The 21,717-nt window shown below is 41.6% G+C and overlaps 1 protein-coding gene across 3 annotated transcripts in view; it reads left to right on the top strand.

The window, feature by feature from the left end:
- The window catches only part of GEMIN8 (gem nuclear organelle associated protein 8), a 51,034-nt gene extending 30,589 nt beyond the window's left edge, over positions 1-20,445 (top strand). For all 3 annotated transcript variants that reach the window (XM_061627154.1, XM_061627152.1, XM_061627153.1), the window contains exon 4: positions 19,535-20,445. In XM_061627154.1, coding sequence (XP_061483138.1) covers positions 19,535-19,791 — 257 coding nt within the window. In that variant the 3' untranslated portion in view covers positions 19,792-20,445. The remainder of the gene's footprint in view (positions 1-19,534) is intronic.
- Positions 20,446-21,717: the final 1,272 nt, after the last annotated feature.

The raw sequence follows: 21,717 nt of genomic DNA, 5'->3' as shown, positions 1-21,717 counted from the left end.
TGGCCGATGCCACTTTGGATGCCACCCAATTAGGGGCACGAGCCATGACGACTCAAATAGTCGCTCGTCGTACCCTCTGGCTTCGCCACTGGCAAGCTGATTCAGCGGCCAGATTGAACCTGTCCAAGGCCCCTTACTCCGGATCTCTACTCTTCGGCGAGGAAGCTCTAAAGGCAGTTCTGGTTGATCCAAAAGACGCCCATAAACCGGTTCTAGCCACAGTCAAGAACATCGACCACAGGCCCTTTAGGCGATTTCCCTCCTTTCGTTCTAACCAGCCTTTTCGAGGAACGCGGCCAGGAGGACGAGGCCGCGATTTCAGACCCTATGATTCCAATGCATTCAGGGGTTCCTGGAACCGACGCTTCCAGGGCAGAGGTCAGTACCAAGGGCGCAGGGGCAACTCATCGTCCTCATATAGGGGAGGTCCTCGCCTACACAAGTAGTATTAACGCCATCCCCATAGGTGGCAGATTACTTAATTTTGGAGATCGATGGCTGCGCCTCACTAAGGTCTCCTGGATCAGGGACCTCTTCACTTATGGCTATACCATAGAGTTCTGGGCAACCCCATCAGACAGATTCCACCCGTCTCCTTGCCCAAGGGCACCAGCCAGGCACAACATCATGCAGACAGCTATACATCACCTCTTGCACATAGCGGCAATAGAGCCAGTTCCCACAACTGAGAGATCGGAAGGGGTGTACTCCCTCCTATTTGCTGTGCCAAAACGAGATTTATCTTGGAGGGCGGTATTGGATCTCAAGTTTGTCAACCGTTTTGTAACATACCGCAAGTTTAAAATGGAATCTCTCCATTCCATTACCGAGAGTCTGCATGAAGGAGACTTCCTGGCTTCTATCGACCTTAAGGAAGCGTATCTCCATGTACCCATTTGCATAGCCCACAGAAAGTTTCTTCGGTTTGCTTTTGGCCACCAACATTTTCAATATAGAGCGATGCCTTTTGGCCTCTCCTCTGCTCCAAGAGTATTTTCCAAGGTGCTACTCATCCTGGTGGCTTACCTTCGGACCCAAGGGGTTCATATCTACCCATATTTGGATGATCTGCTCATACGGGCCAAATCTGAAGAGCTGGCTCATCATCATTTAATGATCACCCTCAATGTTTTGCGGACCTACGGCTGGCTTGTCAACTTCGACAAAAGCCATCTCCAACCATCCCAACGCCTACTACATCTTGGGGCAATGTTGGACACCCTGCAGGCAATGGTCTTCCTGGCTCCAGATCGCATCACTGCCATCACAAGCATCGCAAGGTCCCTGATGCAACAAACATCCGCAGACGTCATGCTTCTCGCCAGAGCGCTCGGGATGTTTATCTCCACAATCCACATTGTGCCCTGGGCTCGGGCTCACACTCGGCCCCTTCAGTGGACTCTGTTGCCTTTTCAAAAAGACATTGCCAGCTCCAACCATCGCAAAGTTCGTTTGAGCCCCGCTCTGCGCCTCTCCTTCCGCTGGTGGACCAAGGTTCAACACCTCTCCAAGGGCACGTCGTTCAGAGAACCCCGCAGAACCGTCGTGACCACAGACGCCAGCCTCATAGGTTGGGGAGCCCACTGCAACTCCCAGTACGTTCAAGGGGTTTGGCCCAACGCAGAGCAGTCTCGAAGCATCAACTGGCTGGAACTAAAGGCTGTCCACTTGGCTCTATGTCATTTTCAATCTCTGTTCCCTTTGCATCATGTGCTCATTCGAACAGACAACACGTGTGTAAAATCACATTTGAACAGACAGGGGGGCACCAGGTCTCGTCCTCTGCAGGACTTAGCCTCCCTCATCTTTGTCTGGGCAGAACAACATCTACAATCCCTGAAAGCAGAGCACCTCAGAGGGATTTGGAATGTGACAGCAGACTGGCTCAGCAGACAACAGGTCTTTCCAGGAGAATGGAAACTTCATCCAGCCATTTTCCATCGTCTCCAGTGTCGGTTCGGCGCCCTCTCAGTCGACCTGTTTGCTTCCAGTCACAATTGCCAGCTTCCAAGGTACTTTGCTCGATACCTGGACTCAACAGCAGAAGCAGTGGATGCTCTGACAACACCGTGGCCAGACGGTCTATTGTACGCCTTTCCTCCCATACCATTGTTAGCCAAAACCTTGAGGAAGGCGCGAACCGAAAGGGCACAGCTGGTTCTGATAGCACCATTTTGGCCACGCCGACCGTGGTTCTCAGATCTACTGGCAATGTCAATGATGGATCCTTGGACACTTCCAGTAACGCCAGACCTCCTATCCCAGGGTCCAGTACTGCACCAGGACCCTACTTGGCTCAATCTAACAGCGTGGCGTTTGAACGGAGACACTTGAGGTCAGCTGGACTGTCTGACGCTGTGATTGATATTATTTTGGCCTCGAGAAGACCATCTACCACTCGCATTTATCAACATACCTGGGTGGCTTTCTCCAAGTGGTGTCAGTCCCACCACCACGATCCATCCCAGGCCACTGTGCATCAGGTGCTCCAATTTCTCCATACTGGCTTTATGATGAGACTTCGACCCAACACTCTACGTCGACAGGCGTCTACTCTGTCATCCATTCTCTCAGTGTCCTCTCCTGGAGATCATATCTCCTCACATCCGTTCATCAAACGTTTTTTGAGGGGAGTCGCCCTACGCTCTCCGGCTGTTGTCCATCGGTTCCCCTCATGGAGTTTGCCGAAAGTTCTGCAGGCTTTGCAACGCCCTCCGTTTGAACCCATCACGACTGTGCCCCTACGTATACTGTCCTTCAAGGTCCTGTTTCTGATCGCAATCACATCTGCCAGACGCGTTTCGGAGTTGGGCGCATTGTCTTCTGCTAGACACCTCTGCGTCTTCCATAAGGACTCTGTTGTGCTGAAGACTGACCCTTCCTTTCGTCCCAAGGTTGATTCAGTTTTTCATTGCAACCAGGACATTGTTTTGCCTTCCTTTTGCCCGAATCCTACCCATCCTCTCGAGAAGGCTTGGCATTCGTTGGATGTCCGGAGGGCTCTCAAGACCTACCTGTCTAGGACCCAAGAGATTCGACGAACGGAGTCTCTGTTTGTATCCTTTCATCCAGGGTCTATGGGGCATAAAGTATCCAATCCTACCTTATCCCGTTGGTTAAGGGCATGCATTACCTTAGCATATGAGTCCCTGAAGCTGCCAGTTCCTGCTAGTATAACAGCTCATTCTACTAGGTCAGCTGCCACTTCGGCTGCTTTTGCTACTAATGCTCCTGTTGCCGATATTTGTAGGGCCGCAGTCTGGTCTTCCCCACACTCGTTTATAAGACATTATAAAATTGATCGTTATGCCTCTGCTGATGCTTCTTTTGGCAGACGAGTGTTGCAACAGGTTCTTAATGAGGATTAACATGTGGGTGGTCCCTCCCTATATGGGTTGCTTTGGTACATCCCACAGTGATGGCCCACTTCCTATGGAAAATGTACCATTGGTCTCACCTGAAAGGTGATTTTCATAGGAAGGGGCCATCACGACCCTCCCAGTTGGAGGATGACAAGCGATTTTATCAATGGGTTACATGTTATTGTTTCCATATTATATTTAAATGTAAGAGTGAAGTCAAGACTTTTAGTTCTGTTATGTTATGAAGTTATGTTAGAGTCATGTTGTTATGCATGTGACTATTATGTTATTTTCCTGGCAGGCCTGTTGGCCTTGTTCTTGTATTTTTAGATATCTCTTTTAGACTCGCTACGAATGAACTGGAGAGTGGGAGGGGCATGACGTCCCTAGTCTTGACTTCAAAAACATTCTTGCCTTCGCACGATAGGTGGAACTATTCCCACAGTGATGGCCCCTTCCTATGAAAATCACCTTTCAGGTGAGACCAATGGTACATTTCCCAAAATCAAATTTATTTTGTGTGCAAATTGCTCTGAAGAGAGCTATTACATTTGTTCCTCACTACCAAAGCTGGTCCTTCAACTTTTGCTTTAGTTCCTTACCAAGTTTAATGAACTTTCTGAACTTAGCTAATTGTTTTATAATGCTATATATAGCATGTCTCAAAATGCAATTAGAAACCAATTTTAAACTAAGATTTGACTGAGTTTTGTATTGGATTAAATACCACCAGTAATGGATATTATTATTATTATCTAATTCTCTCAAGCTTTGTTGTTTGAGATTTATTAGGAATGTGTTCCAGATTATTCGGAGCCGCCTTGCCAGAGGCATTGGGAGACTTTTACTGCATACCGAGTTTGCAGGAAAAAAGGGGAGGGGAATACAGAGAGAGAGAGAGAGAAACGGAAGAAAATACCTGTTTCTTCTATAGTCCATTCAGTTTGTAGCTGAACCAAGCGTTTAAGGGCCAGTTTACACATTGCATTTTCTACATCAGGACGGCTTCTAGCCATAACATGAAGAGTGGCTTTACTTGGAGCACTTTGATCACCTCACCTCTTCTGGATGTCCCCAGTAGAAAATGGCAAAGGCATGGGAAATGGCTACCATTTCAGACAGTGTTTTAGAAGAGGTATGTCCCATTACCATCACCACCACTGTTGTGTATTTCAACATCCTTCGGGATCAAAGTGTTCTAATTAGCAGGGGAGCTGTTCAGCAAAGAACAAGTGGGATAAAGTGTCCTTCAGTAATGGCTGCTAACCCCAAACTGAGCAGCTTTTGTCGCTGCCCTCCCCTTACCTAGCTTGTCATGAGGACCTCAGTCCAGAGCATATGAGCGGTATGGCTTCCTCTGCAAGAATAGGGCTCAGAGATGGGAAGGCCTTGTGCTGCCAGATAGCTACTGCATTTTGGGTCTTGAGCTTCTGCTCTGACATGCTATCAACTCTGCTCTTGGACGTGATTCTGGAGGGGATGGACCAATCAATTCCCACTGATGATGGTCTTGGGGGCCTTGTCTATCATTTTGTTCTTAGAGCGGCTAACCAGGTGCCTGTGAGAAGTCCACAAGCAGGGCATGAGTGAAATATCCCTCTGCATCTATTTTTTCTGGCAACAGAAAATGACATCAGGAGGCCTCATTGATTGCTTTCTGTCTTATATGCTTAAAGTTAGGCATGTGCTTAAGTAAGCACCTTGCAGAATTGAGGCCAGACTTATCCTAGGCTCACAACTGTGAAAGGGATTGCATATAGGTTATGTGCATATTATTCCAGAAGTATATTTGTGAATTATTGCCTATCATAAATATACTATATTAAGATGATTTGCAGAAGAGGTGACATTAAGCAGCTATAGTCACATCTGGAGTCTGTACACTTCCTTGATACTTACGACATCTGGACATAGCAATATCTGATGTCTTTTTAATTATCAGATACTAGTAAGCCTACCAGAAAATTATCTGAGCTGGCCATTAGATTCCCCACCCCACATAGCCTTTTATTTCCGGACAAGTGTTTCCATGACTTCTGAGAATAAATTCAGGCATTCTGTTTTTTAAATGAGCTATTTCAACATTTGTACGCTAGTGAAATGAGACTATTTTTGAAACACAATTCTATTGGAGAGTCTTCTGCATTTTAATGGAGATGCTAAACGATGTGGAGGTGATAATTAAATAAGCATGTGAGCTTCTGTGATGTCATGGAATGTCACAAGCCTTTTAACTGTTCAGGGGTAACTAGCATGGTGCCCTTAAAATGTTGCTGTACTACAATGCCTATCATCCCTGACCCATGCTGGTTGGACCTGACAACTTCTGGAGGGCACAGTGGTGGCTACCGCCATACTAAGTGAACAAAGCTATGTGTGTCAGCATAGGGTGTGGGCTTGCTCCTTCGTGCACTCCATTTTGTGTAAAGGGTAGAATCCCTCCCCCAAGCCTACACTTGATATGTAAAAGGGGCAGACATTTGTCATGTCTTATTTGGCTCTCTGCCATGGCTTATATCTAGGGGGGAAATGGAATGTTTTTGAGAGGACTTGCTGAAGTAAAAAAAAGTTTGCTTGATTCAATGACAGGCTCTAATGTGCATTGTAGGTTAATATTTATTTTATTCACTTCATATACTGTGTTTGTATGTTTGTGACATATGGTTCAGTCTTGTCAACCTGACTATATGTCTAAGCAGGACCAAGATGCGTACCTGGATGAATGGAACTGAGGGAGACTGAATTAATACTGGTGGTTGGGGAGACTTTGTGATGAAATATGGCTGGAGACCAGTAAATCAGTCAGAATGTGAAAGCGCATTAGCAGTACTTGGGGATGTACAAGTAAGACTGTCCACTTTGTTTTAAAAATGTCACATAGAATAATTTGCTCTTCATGCCACAGCTGGATAGCGCCACAGCTGGCCGGCTCATGTTGCCATTGTAAAATGTTGCTACATAATTATATTGTATAGGTTGAAACAGTTGTGCTATACTTGGTGGGAATTCTCATATTTTGTTTTTCCCAGGGAGATTTCAGCAACTCTAACCAATTCCCTTATTTGTTTGTTTTTATAAAAACATTTCAGCTGAAGTTCTTGCAGTCTGTTGAACATCATAGGGATGGTTCTTCAATCTCGAATGATCATAAAAATACATAGTGTTGCCTGCAAATACAGTGCCTTGAAAAGGTATTCAGACCCCTGACCAATGCTATGTGCAAAGCTGGTACATACCTACCCCAAAAAGACTTTAAAAAACCTGTTATTGCAGCCGTGCCAAATATTAATGTGTGGGGGTTGAATACTTATGCAAGCAACATGTTTCAGTTTTTTATGTTTCTTACAAACATTTCCCAACATAAAACCAATGTCACCTTACAGTAATTGATTTTGAGTTTCAGTGTTTCAGAATAAAATATCATACAGAACAAAATTACAGTGTACCATTTGTAATTCAGTAATATGAGACCATTGGTCAGGGGTCTAATTACTTATTGCAAGGCACTGTATTTGGGGACAGAGTTGGACCTTGGGTTTGTTCCTGGGCTTGTACATCTGTTACATGACCAACTATTGCTGGGGTATACTTGGCTGTAGATTTTTTTTTTTATGGTTTGGAGATAGCTAGTTCCATGGGGACTTGAGGCTTGCAGGGGAGGTAAACACTGTCCAGTCCATGTCAAGTCCAAGCAGAGAGCAGGCAAGACTAGGACCTTGGATAGTTCCAAAGGGGCCTTGCTGGGTGAAGGCTCTTATAAGCAAGCTATTGAAATGTCTTTTCAGGGAGCTAAACCTAACTGAAATCCTGTTAGGCTGACAATACCTGGAGTGTGGTAGGCTGCATCTCACTTGAGGGCTGCCTGCCTAGATTAAAGGGCCCTTATCGTATTTTGTAATGTGTGAGGCTGGGAAGACAGAGATGTTGCAGGGGGCTCATCCTCTGAGTCAGAGGATGGGGGCCAGGAGGCCCCCAAATACAATGGTTTTCTTCCCAAGGAAGCAGCCTGAACTTTGTCAGAGTCCTCCATTTCCCACTGCAAGGTCTCCAGGTCATGGCAGCAGATGTTTTCAGCATTCTGATTTATATGTTAACATTGCCATACTTCAACATAAAAGGGAGACTCTAATGTGAAGCTGCCAAATTGGAATGCTTTTGGAAAACAGCTACTGGAATTTGATCTCAACAAATCTTGCCAGTATCTAAATCACTAGAGAAGGCAAGGGCCAAACTAGACATGACATCTTCATGTGGCTTTTGAAAAAATACAAATAGCATCAAACTGTAGGGCAGTAACTGATAATTATCATGATCACAGCAGGCATGGAAAGAGAATTTAACATGTTTCTTTCCTTCTGAGGTCCTGAGGTAAATTCCTCCTCTGAAGGTGCTATTTGCATCGGGAGGAAATTCACCATTGACTCCAGTCTGGGATCCCCTCCTTTTAAAAAAATGAGCTTCAGAAGAGGAATTTTCTCAGGACCACAGTAGCTTAGGAACAGGTTAAATTTCCCCTCTACATTTGTTGCAGTCCTGATAATCATCAGCCTGCTGACGGGATACTATTTAGGTTGTTTTGTTTTGTTTTTTGTTTTTAAAACCCTTCACTTCACATGTAGTTTGACCCTAATTCTCCCTCTTGAGAAGTTAATGTACACTGTACATTTTTATTCCCCATGGCAGCACTACAGATGATAACAACCCTGCTGGATCAGGCCAAAGACCCATCAAGTCCAGCATCCCACAGTGGCCATCTAGATACTTGTGGGATGCCCAAAAGCAGGATCTGAGTGCAATAGCGCCTTCCCAGCAGCTAGTATTCAGAGGCATGCTGTCTCCAACAGTGGAGGTACAACATGGTCATAACATCTGCCACAATCAACATGTTGCAGGAGTGGGAGGTGCCTGAGGCTGATTGCAGGCAGGCCCAAGGCATTCTACTGCCGGTGGTGAAACAGCAAAAGAGAGAAACACACAAAGTCAAGGCATTGTACCAAAGCCTGGTCAAGCTACTGAATTACCTGGAGATGAAAATCCTCCCAAGTGCCACTCCCCTTCCCTGGCCATTAATAATACAATATTTTTTTAAAAAAACAATACATTAAATAATTAACAGTTGGTTGCCCTTTCACGACACCCGAAATCAGCTACTGAGGTAGACACTTCACTTTGCCACATCTTAGGGCCAGCCCTGGAGAGAGTGTTTTGCTTAAATACGGCTAGTTGGACAATATACAGGCAAAGGAAATCCCTGAGGCCAGGTAGCTATATAACCATGTTGAGTGAAGGATGCATTAGATTTAACCTGAAGGTTTTAATGTGTTGTGGCTTTTTGTTTTTTTAAGAAAAGCGTATGAAAGCTTCACCCAGTTTGCCAGTTAAGAATAATCTGATGGGAGGGAAGAAAAAAGTGGTAGGAAGGGATGTAGGATTTCACTGCACAAACTTTAAGAATACCCTCTCAAGGGCCCCTGGACAAAAGTGATAGACAGGACAGCCTGCTGGGTTGCCAAGAAGCATGGAAACAATTTTAATTTTTTTTCTTCCCGAGACCAACTTTATCCTGATCGGTGGAACTTATATTATCCTTTGTCTGTGTACCAATAGTTACTCAGACAACTGTTAGACAGCTGGAGGAACTATTCCTGGCAGTAACATATTTGTATTAAAAAAAGAAGTTACCAACAATCACATAGTGTGTTTAACGCTTCGGATCTTTTACTGGGGGGAAATCATAAATATATTGGGCTTTATAGTTTTGCAATTCTCCTTTGTTAAACCTAGCTTCATAAATGGAGTGTTGGTCAAGAATATTAATCTTTATGTGTGTGTTACAACTTTGAAAGGATACAAGGTTAGTTTTAAAATTGACATCTTATTTTTAAAGTGATGTCCTTCCATTACATTTACTTACAGATTATCTTCCACTGAAATCAGTTACTTTCTTGTAAATGCATTTACAATTGTACTGGCAGTTTATTAATTCAATTACACTTAAAGCTCAGACAATTATGATTATTGGCCAAATACTTTCTGGTTTAAAATCATTTTATTTCACTATATTGATCTATTATCCTAGTACAACAAGATAATGCATTCTAATAGAATGTGTGCAAAGTATGTGAGTAAAAACAATCTAAAATGTGTTGAGTTTAATCCTCCATTAAATGTAGCTACTGGCTTTGTCTGGTATCAGAGCTGTCTGCTGAGACAGATTCGGAGTCTTCGGGGGGGGGGGAGAGGGCAGAGTCAGCAGGCCTGCCTGTAATCTTATTGATGTAGACTTAATCCTTTCTAAAATCAACTGCCAATGTCTGATCCTGTGCTCTTTTCTTCTCATATTATGGAATAGTTGGAATGTGCTGTGCTGCAGATGTTACAAATTTCATAGTGGTATCTATGATTTAGTGAAGTAAATTGATTGCGTGCCTAATGTCTCTTCTAGGCCAGAGCAGACAATTCCCAATGGCTTGACATAAGACAGATAATGCTTCTGGATCTTATGGAGGCAAGTGAGAACCAATATGCCTTCTAAGCTGGAACAACCCCTTGACTGTTTTGGTTGCATGAAAGGATAGCCAAAAAGAGGTTGTTCCAGCCTTCTGTTCAAGGAAAGGCTAAATTGTTTCGATAAGAAGAAATAAGAGTATTGGCAGGGGGGCATGAACGTTTATAACATTATGCTTCCAGTGGAGAAAGCGGATAGAGAGAACTTGCCTCCACGTTTGGAGGCAGCATGCTTCTGAATATCAGTTGCTGGAAACTGCAGGAAAGGAGAGTGCTCTTGTGTATAGGTCCTGCTTGCGGGCTCCCCATAGGCATCTGGCTGGCACTGTGAGAACAGGATGCTGTTCCAGATAGACCATTGGCCTGATCTAGCAGGGCTGTTCTTATGTTAGAGACCTTCTCCCTCTTATACTAGAACTGAGGTCACCCAATGAAATGAATTGGTGGTAGATTTCGGGCAGGCAAAATAATGTACTTCACAGAATGCATACTTAATTTATGGAATTAATTATGTAATAATGCCACAAAGTGATCATTAGCTTAGATGGCTTTAAAAGGACATTGAGCAAATTCATAGGGACTCAGTGACTGAGCCATGCTGAGGGGCAATATGCCACTAAGTACCACTTGCAACAGTAGGGGAAGGCGACTGCCTTCCAGACCTGCCCCTCTGTTTCTTGGAGGCATCTGGTTGGCCACTGTGGGAAATTAGATACTGGACTATATGGAGCTTTTGTGCTGATCGAGCAGGGCACTTATGTTTAACACCAGGGCACATCTGGATAAGTGAGGTCCAGGTTTTTGTAATATTATTGATTTATTTAGTTAATTAAACCACTTTGAGATCACTCAAGACAAAACGTGGTATATAAGCACATTTACTACTACTACTACTACTACTACTACTACTGCTGCTACTACTACTACTAATAATAAAGGTTGCCAAGCAACAATGTTCTCAGCAATGGTATCCATTTGTAGTTATTCCATTTTGTACTTCCTGTTTAAATCCTGTTGCTTGGCTGCATGGATCAGGCATACATATGCACTTACTTTCTTACAAGTACCTTCTGAACAAGGTAGGACTCTGAGGTCTGCACATCCTTGTCTGTTTCCACGCAGATCAAGTAATCTCATACTTGGATTTTCACAGCTGCAATATGTTGGCAAAATGCACCAGCAGAGAGCCCTGGGGAGCTTCTTAATTGTTTATGGATCCCTCTGATTGGTTATAGAATAATGGCAAGAGATTATATCAAAATGTATATTGCAGGATAAATCTGCAAGAATAGTTAAAGCAGCCTTGTTTGAGCATAAGCCAAATGGAACAGTAAAGTTACTTAATGTCAGCATTTGCTCTTTTGCTTTAAGATGGGCAGCAGCATCTTACTGATGTTAGATGAAAAGGCGAGTTAAAGATACCACTTGTCAGTTCACTATGGTTTGATAAGAAAGGAGTTAAGTTCAAGACTGAAGTGAACGTAGCCTAACTCTGTCCCCACTAACATCAGTATTGTATAATACTGATTTGCTGCTGGGGGATTCTTGCTTTGGTATCAGTTTCAGCTATTTCAAATTACAGATCTGTTGAGAGATAATATTTTCCCATTTCAAGAAAGAGAAAGTATTTTTCAAATTGGAAATGTTACAGTAAGTTTGATCCAGAAATACCAAAATAAACATGTAAAAACCTATGCAGAAAATACTGTCCCCAGTGCACAAAAAGGTTAGTAAGTAAATTGTATTATTTGATTCTATGTATGAAGAAGAGGAAAATAAATTTCAAGCATGAATGGAAATGGAATTTTGGAGAATGTATATTTGATGATGAATGGATCTGATGGTGAGATAATATTGCAAAAAATGTGATTAATGTAACCCTTAGAGTCTTTTCTGCTGATAATCTGTCCCCCGATATAACTGTTCTTACAATATCTTAAATATTTGTTTAGAAGAAGACTAAGAACTGATTGTGTGTTTATTAACCTCTGCCAGAACTTGTATGGTAGCCTTTCCCAACCTGGTGCCTTCCATATCTTGTTGGACTGCAAACTCCCATCATGCCTGACAATTGGCCATGCAGGCTGGGGCTGATGGGAGTTGGAGTCCAACAACATATGGAAGGGCAACCAAAATGATCAAGGGGATGGGGCAATTCCCCTATGATGATACAACATTTGGGGGTTTTTAGTTGAGAGAAAAAGTGAATAATTGGATTTGACAAATTCACAAGAGAATAAGGCTAAGTTCTACCTCCATTGTCAGAGGCAATATGCCTCTGAATGTCAGCTGCTGGGATTACAAGTGGGGAGAGTGCTGTTGCGCTCAGGTCCTGCTTTTGGGTTTCCTATAGGCATCTGGTTGCCCACTGTGAGAACAGGATGCCGGACTAGATGGGCCATTGGCCTGATCCAGCAGGCTCTTATGTTCTTATAAGATCTCAGTACATGTGGCAGATTATGTTGGAGGCAGGAATTGCAGTACTTGCATGAGACTTGTAGGTTATTGAGGAACGGGGCCAAAACACAGCATGGAAACATTCCATCAAGGACCACCCATTGGTTTAAATAAGAAACAGTTATACAGCTGTGTGGACCCTTATGACTTGGTATAAGGCAGTCTCCTATGTTCTTCTCTTGAACCCCCACCAAACCTGATAGCTTAGGTGGCTCATGCATGTAATGCTTTCTGGAAACAAAATTATTTTGTAATTGTAACTGGATGGGAATGGGGCTCTTTAAACCCATGTGCTTTGCTGCAATGTGTTTCAGCCTTCAGAAAACAAATAAAAATTTCATGCTTCAGAGTTCTCCTTTGCTCTAATTCCTGTGTTGCCAGTGATCTGCTACAAGCATGGAGTAAATAATGCTCTTAGGTTGAAAACTTAAAACTAATAAATCCTGCTGTCCAATTTGCTGGTTCACTTTGTATGCATTGGCAAATCTTCCGTTTATTTGCTTTGCAATACTGGCTCACAATGATTGTATATATTTTTATTTTCAAGAATCCATAAGATTGTTTTTATGTTGCTGCATGACTAAATGGCTTTTTTCCTATCTGTTGATTAGAAAGATAGCGTATCTCAGTGACTATTTTTTTTCTTTTAAACATTTTCTACAATGAAGAAAAAATAAATGTCAGGGGAAATTCTCTACTCCAAGAGTCCTTGAACTCCTGTCAGTAGGAGTTGCAGAGTATATATACTCTTCTTAGTAAATGTGGATAAAAAGTAACATGTCTTAAAGGTTAAATGCCTCAGTCAGGGATGGAAAACCTTTTTTTGTCTGAGGGACACATTCCCTTCTGGGCAGCTTTCCAGGGACCACATGCCAGTGGTGGGCAGGGCCGATTGTAAAAGTGGACGGGGCAACTAATGTGAATTTTACCCTTTGTACAGTAGGCTAGTTTCTTCACACTCCCCCATCCCTCTCTAGCCTCCATCCAGAGAAGCAAGAGGCCTTACCAGTGTTCAAAGAAACATTCCAGCCAGGAAAAAACCCAGGAGGGTGTGAGGCAGGGCTGGGAGGGGTGTAGGTTGGGGTGAGGTGGCCTGGGGAGAGGCCTGAGGGCCAGATAGAGAGATCTGGAGGGCCGCATGTGGCCCCTGAGCTGGCATAGGTTAATTTGATGTAATTAATCCAAGGAAATGGGAAATATGCAAATTTCCATAATTTGCAGAAATTGTAAAGTTTGCAGATCTGAGCTCTTTTTAGAGTGTAGGAATATACCATTTTATTGAAATGACTTATACCCCGCTTTTTTTCCTGTGAAAGTCCTCATGTCAGCTTACAAACACAGGGAAAACACCAATAATTATAATGGTAATAATTAAAACAGTTAGTACAAAGTGAAACATTTTAAAACAAAAAGCAGTATAGAAAAAAGCTATGGCAGCCATTGACTGTTAAAGGCTAAGAACTTTACTATGATACACATTCTATGTATTTTTACCTTTTTATTGTCTAGACTGCAAACTTGGCCTAGCACAAAGCAACCTTCAGTCATCCAAAAATAATTGAACAACATTATACCTAGGACTGTTTTGTTGTTGTTGTTGTTGTTGTTATGTGCCTTCAAGTCGATTACGACTTATGGTGAGCCTGTGAATCAGTGACCTCCAAGAGCATTTGTCATGAACCACCCTGTTCAGATCTTGTAAGTTCAGATATGTGGCTTCCTTTATGGAATCAATCCATCTCTTGTTTGGCCTTCTTCTTTTTCTACTCCCTTCTGTTTTTCCCAGCATTATTGTCTTTTCTGGTGAATCATGCCTTCTCATTATGTGTCTAAGCCTCAGTTTCATTTTAGCTTCTAGTGATAGTTCTGGTTTAATTTGTTCTAACACCCAATTATTTGTCTTTTTCGCAGCCCATGGTATCCACAAAGCTCTCCTCCAACACCACATTTCAAATGAGTTGATTTTTCTCTTATTCCCTTTTTTCACTGTCCAACTTTCACATCCACACATCGAGATCGGGGATACCGTGGTCTGAATGATCCTGACTTTAGTGTTCAGTGATACATCATTGCATTTGAGGACCTTTTCTAGTTCTCTCATAGCTGCCCTCCCCAGTCCTAGCCTTCTTATTCTGCTTTGTTGGTTGGTTGGTTTATTAGATTTATATCCCATCCTTCCTCCCATTAGGAGCCCAGGGTTTATGCCAGTAGGAGAGAGGTACAGTTAATTATGGCAAACTCTAAAGGTAGGGCAAAAGTTTTATGTCTAGGGGTGTTGCCTCTTAGCGAAGAAAGGAATTCAAAAATTGAAGTTCCAGATTGTACTGCTTAAATATCTATTGTCTGTGAATGAGGTGTAATTTGTTTTGTGAGCCAGACAGATTGTCAGTGAGCTCCTACACATGCAAGATTTTTTCTTCTCCTAGCCTAAAAATACATTGCAGATGTTTTGAAGCAGGTATTGCAAGATGCTTAGGTTGGTATACAGACTGCAGGTGATTTCATTCACATGTGTTGGGAGGAGTTCAAAGAATGAAAGTGTGTATGCATCAGAATTGCACAGTGGCCACCTAAATAGAGCCTTGTGTGTGTCTACATGCTAGTAGACTTATGCAATACAGGTATGGTTGTTTAGGCAATACCTACCAGGTGTGCTGTGTCACTGGGTTACCTCTGACAATCTTCTGAATGTATCTTGGATGTGCAGAATTTATAAGATTGAACTACAAATCTATGATGAGTGTTGTCAACCTGGTGCCCATGAATCCCTTCAACATCTCCTGGAAGGGGCTCCAGACTCTGAGCTTGCATTTTAAAAAAGAAGTAAGAAAGTCCCTAGCCCACCTAGAAGAAAAAAGGTATGAAGTAAAATGTGTGCATACTGTTTCAAGTTATTTCTGTGAAAAGAGCCAGCCTGGCTGCTCCCACCTGTTAATGTTTTTAGCCAGTGAGTGAAGTGAGCTGTGATTCACAAGTGGACTGTTTCTCATTATGTTTAATGGGGCTCAGTCCCAGAGAAGTGAGTATAGGGTGGCAGACTAAGCTTGTGTTAGGGTTCTTGTGCTTTTACAGACATTAAAGGCATGAGAACCCTGACACATGGTCAGTCCATATCTCCATAATTGGGACCAGTTCATCCCCCCCATGGCAGCCATTTTGTGAATGGCACCCTCAGATCTTTCACAAAATTCATAATGTTCCCTCAGTCCATAGAGGCTGGCAACCACTGTGCTATGAATTTGCTAGATTAGAGATGGGGGACCTGTGGCCCTCCAGATGTTATTGAGCTCCAGCCTCCATCATCTCCAGCCGATGATAGGAGCTGTAGTTCAGCAACATCTAAGTGGAGTGCCATAAGGCCTGCACTAGCAGTTGGAACTTCCAGGAAGCTGAGGAACTTAACATCATCACCCTTCTCAGCATTTTCCTTTCTGCTGCTGTTGATCTTCTCTGGAGGAGAGAAGAGGGAACCCGCTGAATGTCATCTAGCCAGGTGAGAGGACCCTTCCCCTCTGAATTATATTTAAGCCAGGCTCTGCTGAAGCTCCTTGGAATGCAGCAAGACAACCACATGAAACTCTGTTGTCTTTTGATTTGCCTTCTTTTCTTTTTTTGCTTTGTACTTATATAGTTAAATCTAGATTATTTTATGTTTGTTAAATTGTGGGGTTTTGTCCTATGTGAATTTGTTATGTTTGTAAACTGACTTCTCTCTCTTTCCCCAATGATGTATATTTTGAATGTTTATTGTAAGTTACTTTGGGCACAGCTTGCAGTAGAAAGGCAGCATATCAATAAACTCAATCAATCAGCATCTGGAGTGCTACTAGTTCCCTATCCCTATGCTAGATGATCTTAGGTAAGCCACTCTCCCTCTGCATTATGGAGATAATGGATCAGAATTATCTTACAGGATTGTTATGCGGGTTGCAAGATGATGTATTTAAGACTTCTTGAGCACTCTAAAGTGCTATATAAATGCAAACTCATTCTTTGTACTTGTTTGTGGATAATAATAAGTAATCAGTCACCTGCAAGGGAAAACAAATAGCGTGTCCAGCTAATCTGTTGTGTCACTGATGTGACTCTGCTCATTTGGCACACTTGGAACAGAGCCTTTGTGCACATAGCCATCTACATGAGAGCAGATCCTGATTGGACCAATATTTCCCTCCCCCCTTGTGTGGGGGATCTGTATATATGTATGTGATAGAGATTTTTATCCCAGTCAGTGTCTGTATTAGATTTGAATTTTATTTTTATATCTGTATAATTGTTTTAATATACAAAGTTGCTTTAACTGTTTTTCATCATTGCAATTGTTTAATATATGTGTTTATTGTATTATGAAATTGCTTCAAGGTGCTGCATAGGAAGCAGTTCATAAATGAAATAAATAAAGACCCAATCCCTTAAGTGAGGCATGGCTTGGCCCCATGAGTCTTCTCACATATTCTTACAATGCATGAGGGGGTCATTTGAAACTCCCTGTAGAAATCTTCCTCAGAGGCCCTCTTGTAGCCCCTTCCATCTTTGGCAGTGAGGCAGGTGGTGACCTGAGGAGCAGAGCCGTCTCCACTGTGGTGCTCCAAGTGGAATTCTATTTACAGGGAGGTTCGCCTGACCCTGAGTTTGATGTTTGTTCAGTGCCAGGCGAAGACTTTTTTTTGTTTGCCCAGGCCTCTTAGATATTTTTGTGTTGGATTGTTTGTTGACATAGTTGTCACTAACATATTTTGGAAACAGCTCTGACTGTTTTTTATTCTGTAATTTTTATTGCATTTTTAAATCTATTGTTGGTGAGTCTGAGAGCTTCCAGGCTGAACAGGGTAGACATTTTCAAAATAAAACTATTCTCATGCAAGATAACAATCTTCCCTGTTCACTGTTGGAGACAGTAAGCAAGAATAAAGATGGGCTGTCTCCATTGTGACTTTAGGTCCACACAGCTGTTGCTTAAGAAGATCTACACATCTGGCTGTTTCCTGCAAATATACACATTTTGGCAAAACCCTATATACACCCATAAAACAGATCAGCATGCAGCCGTTAATATATACATAGGCTGAAGATATGGGCTTTAAAAATGTATATATGTACATTCTTTGAAAGTTATGTCAGAAACGTATTTCAGTTACATGGTTAGAGTGGGTTTTCCCTTTTTTTCTGAGTCTTCAAGCGTGACATCTTTTATAATTAAAGTAGTCGAATGTCATCCTTTTTTAAAGTCAGGCTTCAATTGGCTTTGTAGAATAAGAGTGATTTATGAATCCAAATTATTTACTTTTTAAACCCGCAGGTAAATTTGGGCCATAGAGATTTCCATGGGTGCACAAAACTAAATATTTAAGTGTTAACCAGAAATTAAACTCATTCAGGCAGTGAGGAATTAAATGCATCAGCTTGAATATTGGTAATTCGCGTTTCATACTTTATCACTCTGCTGCTGCTACCTTGGGTGGTGTTTAATAGGGAAAAAAACACAAGTGTGGTTGTGTGAGCATTCAGGAGTTTGTAAATTTGGCAGATGTCTTGTAAACACAACACCAACAGCTGGCTTTCACAAAACAGACTTAGCTCGTGGATGCATGGTGGGCTGAGACTTGTCCTTTCTCTTACCCTGGAAAATATCAGCAGTTTTCATTGGCAGAGGTTTGGCTAAAGTTACATTGTCCTGTTTTATCATTTCATCACCACAGCTGCAAAAGAATTTAGGCCTGTTGATCCCTCTTTATAGGGAGAGACCAAGTTTAATTTAACTTCTGTCATGTATGACGTGTCTATTCTTCAAGGCAGCATCTACACCGCTAATTTGTTCACACTTTTTTAAGCTTTTACAACAGGACATTTTATTTCCCCTATCCACTCCTTCTCCCTGTTATATCCCCTCATCCCCTGTCTGCTTTGCATGAGAGCTATTTATTTCTTAACTTCATTCTTAAAAATCTGTATATCCCATCCTTCCACTGCATTTGCAGTGTGTTGGGTGGCTTTCAACTCAGGGCAGTTTGAAAAGCAGTAATGTCCAACCCAAGTTAAATGAGCAACAAGAACAAAAATAATATAAATAGTAAAAAGCAAAGATTTGTGTCATCTGATGAACCCATCTAACATGCTGGATGGGCAGCCACAAAGATTATTCAGCCTAGCAGGTCAAATTAATGTAATAAATAAATAAATGATGATGTCTTAGCCAGGCAGCATAAAGCAGAGAGAGATGAGGCCAAAGGAACCTCCCAAAGTAGTTTGACAATTTAGATGTGACCACAGAGGAGGCTCTTTCCTGCATTCTAGCCAGCCATGCCTTGGCCACCATTGGAAATAAAGAGCTACCCCCAGCAAGCTGGCATGGAGGAAGACAGGTACTCTGGCCCCAAGCCATTTAGAGCTGTATAGGTAACCACCAATACTTTAAATTGTGACCAGTAACAAACTGGCAAGTAGTGCCGCTTTTAAAAAATAGGTATATTATATTCCCAGCTTCAAACTTGTTGAAAGAGGAACCAGAATCCTCACAAGGCTCAAGTTGTACAGTAGGGCCCCGCTTTTCGGCAGCCCGCTAATACAGCAGCTTACAATTAGAGTAAGGCCCCACTCATACGGTGCTTGTTCTGCTTTTACGGCATTTTTCGGGCATTGGGCGCCATTCTATTGAATGAGTTCTGCTTTTTGGCGGGTTTTGCTTTTAGGCGGGGATCAGGAACATAACCCGCCGTATGAGTGGGGCCCTACTATATATTAATTGTCTTTGTTTGAAAGGTACACATATGCCAATTGATGTGCATTTTCTGGAAAATTTTGAATTGAAAACTTTTTCTGGAAAATTTTCCTAAGCAAATTAGGTTGATTTGCATATGAAAGTTTTCAGTTTGCATCAGAAAATCTTTGGGAAAGTGATTTAATTTACCATGTTTATTCTATTAAAATAAATAAATAAAATACTTGTATTTAGCAAACAAAGCTAAAAACTTTGAAATTTCCAAGCTTGTCTAATGTTTATTTGCAATTGGCATCCATTCATTGCTACTAATGAACTTATGAAACAGAAAATTTTCCACAGAAAAATAAAGCACTTGAAAATTTCTTGACCCATATCATTGTGTATGTCTTTAGGTCTACATACGTTGCTTATGTGGTTTTGGCATAATTTTAAGCCTGTCTGACATAACTGAAGAGCAATTTATGAAATTGTCTTGTGTTTTGCATAGGAAAACAGCAGCAGCTTGAGGCGGAACACCAAGCCACGTACGTTGAAGCTGACCATGACCTTCACCTATCAACAGGTCGATCGGTACAGCCCCCATCTGAGAAGCCTGGCAAGAGGAGAGTGGCTGAAATGAAAAAACTCTATGGTGTGAGCGCCAGCAAAATCCAAGCTATGGAGACCTCTATGCAGCTCAGCTTTGATAGGAATTGTGATAAAAAGCAGCCCAAGTACTGGCCAATTATTCCTCTGAAACTCTGAGTTGTGTGTCCCTATCTCTTTTAGGAGACTCAGGGCTTCATGTCTCAACCAAGCAGAAAGATTCAGTGAATGAATCAAGAGTCAGCAAAACCCCATTTTTTATTTTCCTTTCCTCTTTCCAACTCAATTTGAATTTGTCTGCCAGTTTCCAGAGTCCATTCCAGCCCAACAGGAAAAACTGAATTAGCCTATTCTAGGGGATAGGGAAAATACTGTTTTTAAAATATTTTCAACTAACTTAGTTTTGGCTTGCCTTGGCCTTGCAGGAAATGAGGAGTAGCATTTGTTTTCACTTAGCTGTGTTGGGGAAAAGGTTAAAGACTATCCAAGGTGGTAAATTGGTCCAATCAAAAATAAAATCTGTTTTTAATGTCATACTAGTTTTGCCCTAGATTTTAAATGTGGCTCCTTTTTTGTCACTGTAACTGATATTCTGGAGGTAGCTGTTGGCCAAGATACAATATATTCAATAACTATAGATTAGCTGTTTGAGTTCTTTCTCAGACATTGTGCTAGTAGAGGAAAATTCTGTTCTAGACTGAAACCTGGCCTCTAATGTTTCAGCTCAGAAGAAAACGTGTATACAACTTTTTTTCCTTTTTCCTATTAATTTTCTTTGCTATGTGATTAGGCAATAAACATATATGAGATTAAGGTATTATTTTCCAGCTCATTACAAAATCACAACTCACATTCAGCTGACCAGGAAGCAAAACAATCTTAAAAAATCTTGTTTTCTGGGAGGGAGCAGAGGAGAAGTGTTCTAAAACTGATTTCTGTGCTTGGTGAGCACGACTCAAAAAGAATGAGAGAGAATTAAGCCTGTGAACCTGAGAAGATGGCAACCATGCATACAGGTGGATGGATAATTTCATTGAATAATAATTATATCCCACCTTTTTTCCATTATGAAACACAAAGGAACATACATTGTGATTCCCAAGCGGCCTCCCATCCAAGAAGACCAGATCCAGACTTAGCTTCAGCAATCTGGAGGTCTCATGTGCCTTCAGACTATGCCTTGGGATTAATCTATTTGCAGTGCATGTCACTTTTGCATCTCTTCATTCCTAAGACCATTCTGTTCCATTTCTGCACTGATACGCATTTTTTAAAGATCTGCCTGAAAATTTGCATTTAAATACATATTTTTAACATTTCTCAACTCAAAATACATATTTTAAATGTTATTTGAGCCAAGAACTGTGTTGCAAAATTTGTAGAAGTCTAAAATCTAACTGATACATGGCTGTGTTTTGATCTGCACATCACACAGCAAGGTGTCAATTCATATCTGAATTTTACAAAAATTGAATTCCTCAAGCATTTAAATTTTATTAAATAAATAAATTCCTAGCCTTGTATATGATTTAAGTTATATTTGCTGTTGGATCATGTGTGCCAAAATATGAGCACATGTGCTATAAGCATTATGGTTTTCAAACGTTCTGTTATAGAAAATTATTTCCCCAAAATGCATTATTTTAAATCCAGACCTCCACAGGCACGTATTCCAGGACTTGCTGGTGTGTAATTAACTTAAGCAGACATTTGCCTACCTGCTACTCAACACATGTTAACCATTGTGTTAGAACACACCTGGATATTAGTAAATCTTTTGTAGGCATGCTTTCTTTGACAATTTGTGTAATTTCCATGCTAAATTACCAAGTATTCTAAGAAAGAATTACATCTAGTGTCTCATCACATGTTAAAAAAAAATTAGCCCTTTTTTTTGCATACAAACGATTTGCATCTTTAACGTGTTTAAATTCTGGACTTGTACACATGGTTGACTTCCATCATGTACTTGGTGTACATGTTGACTGATCACATGGTACAATATGTGCCACAAATAATTTCTGCTTCACATTGGTGGAAATTAACACTATTTCCAGTATTTATTTAATGACACAAATGTTCTTT

Source organism: Rhineura floridana, chromosome 5, assembly GCF_030035675.1.
Source record: "Rhineura floridana isolate rRhiFlo1 chromosome 5, rRhiFlo1.hap2, whole genome shotgun sequence".
In the NCBI taxonomy this organism is placed as follows: Eukaryota; Metazoa; Chordata; class Lepidosauria; order Squamata; family Rhineuridae; genus Rhineura; species Rhineura floridana.
The sequence above is the reverse complement of the archived record's forward strand: the minus strand, read 5'-3'. Positions and strand labels throughout refer to the sequence as shown.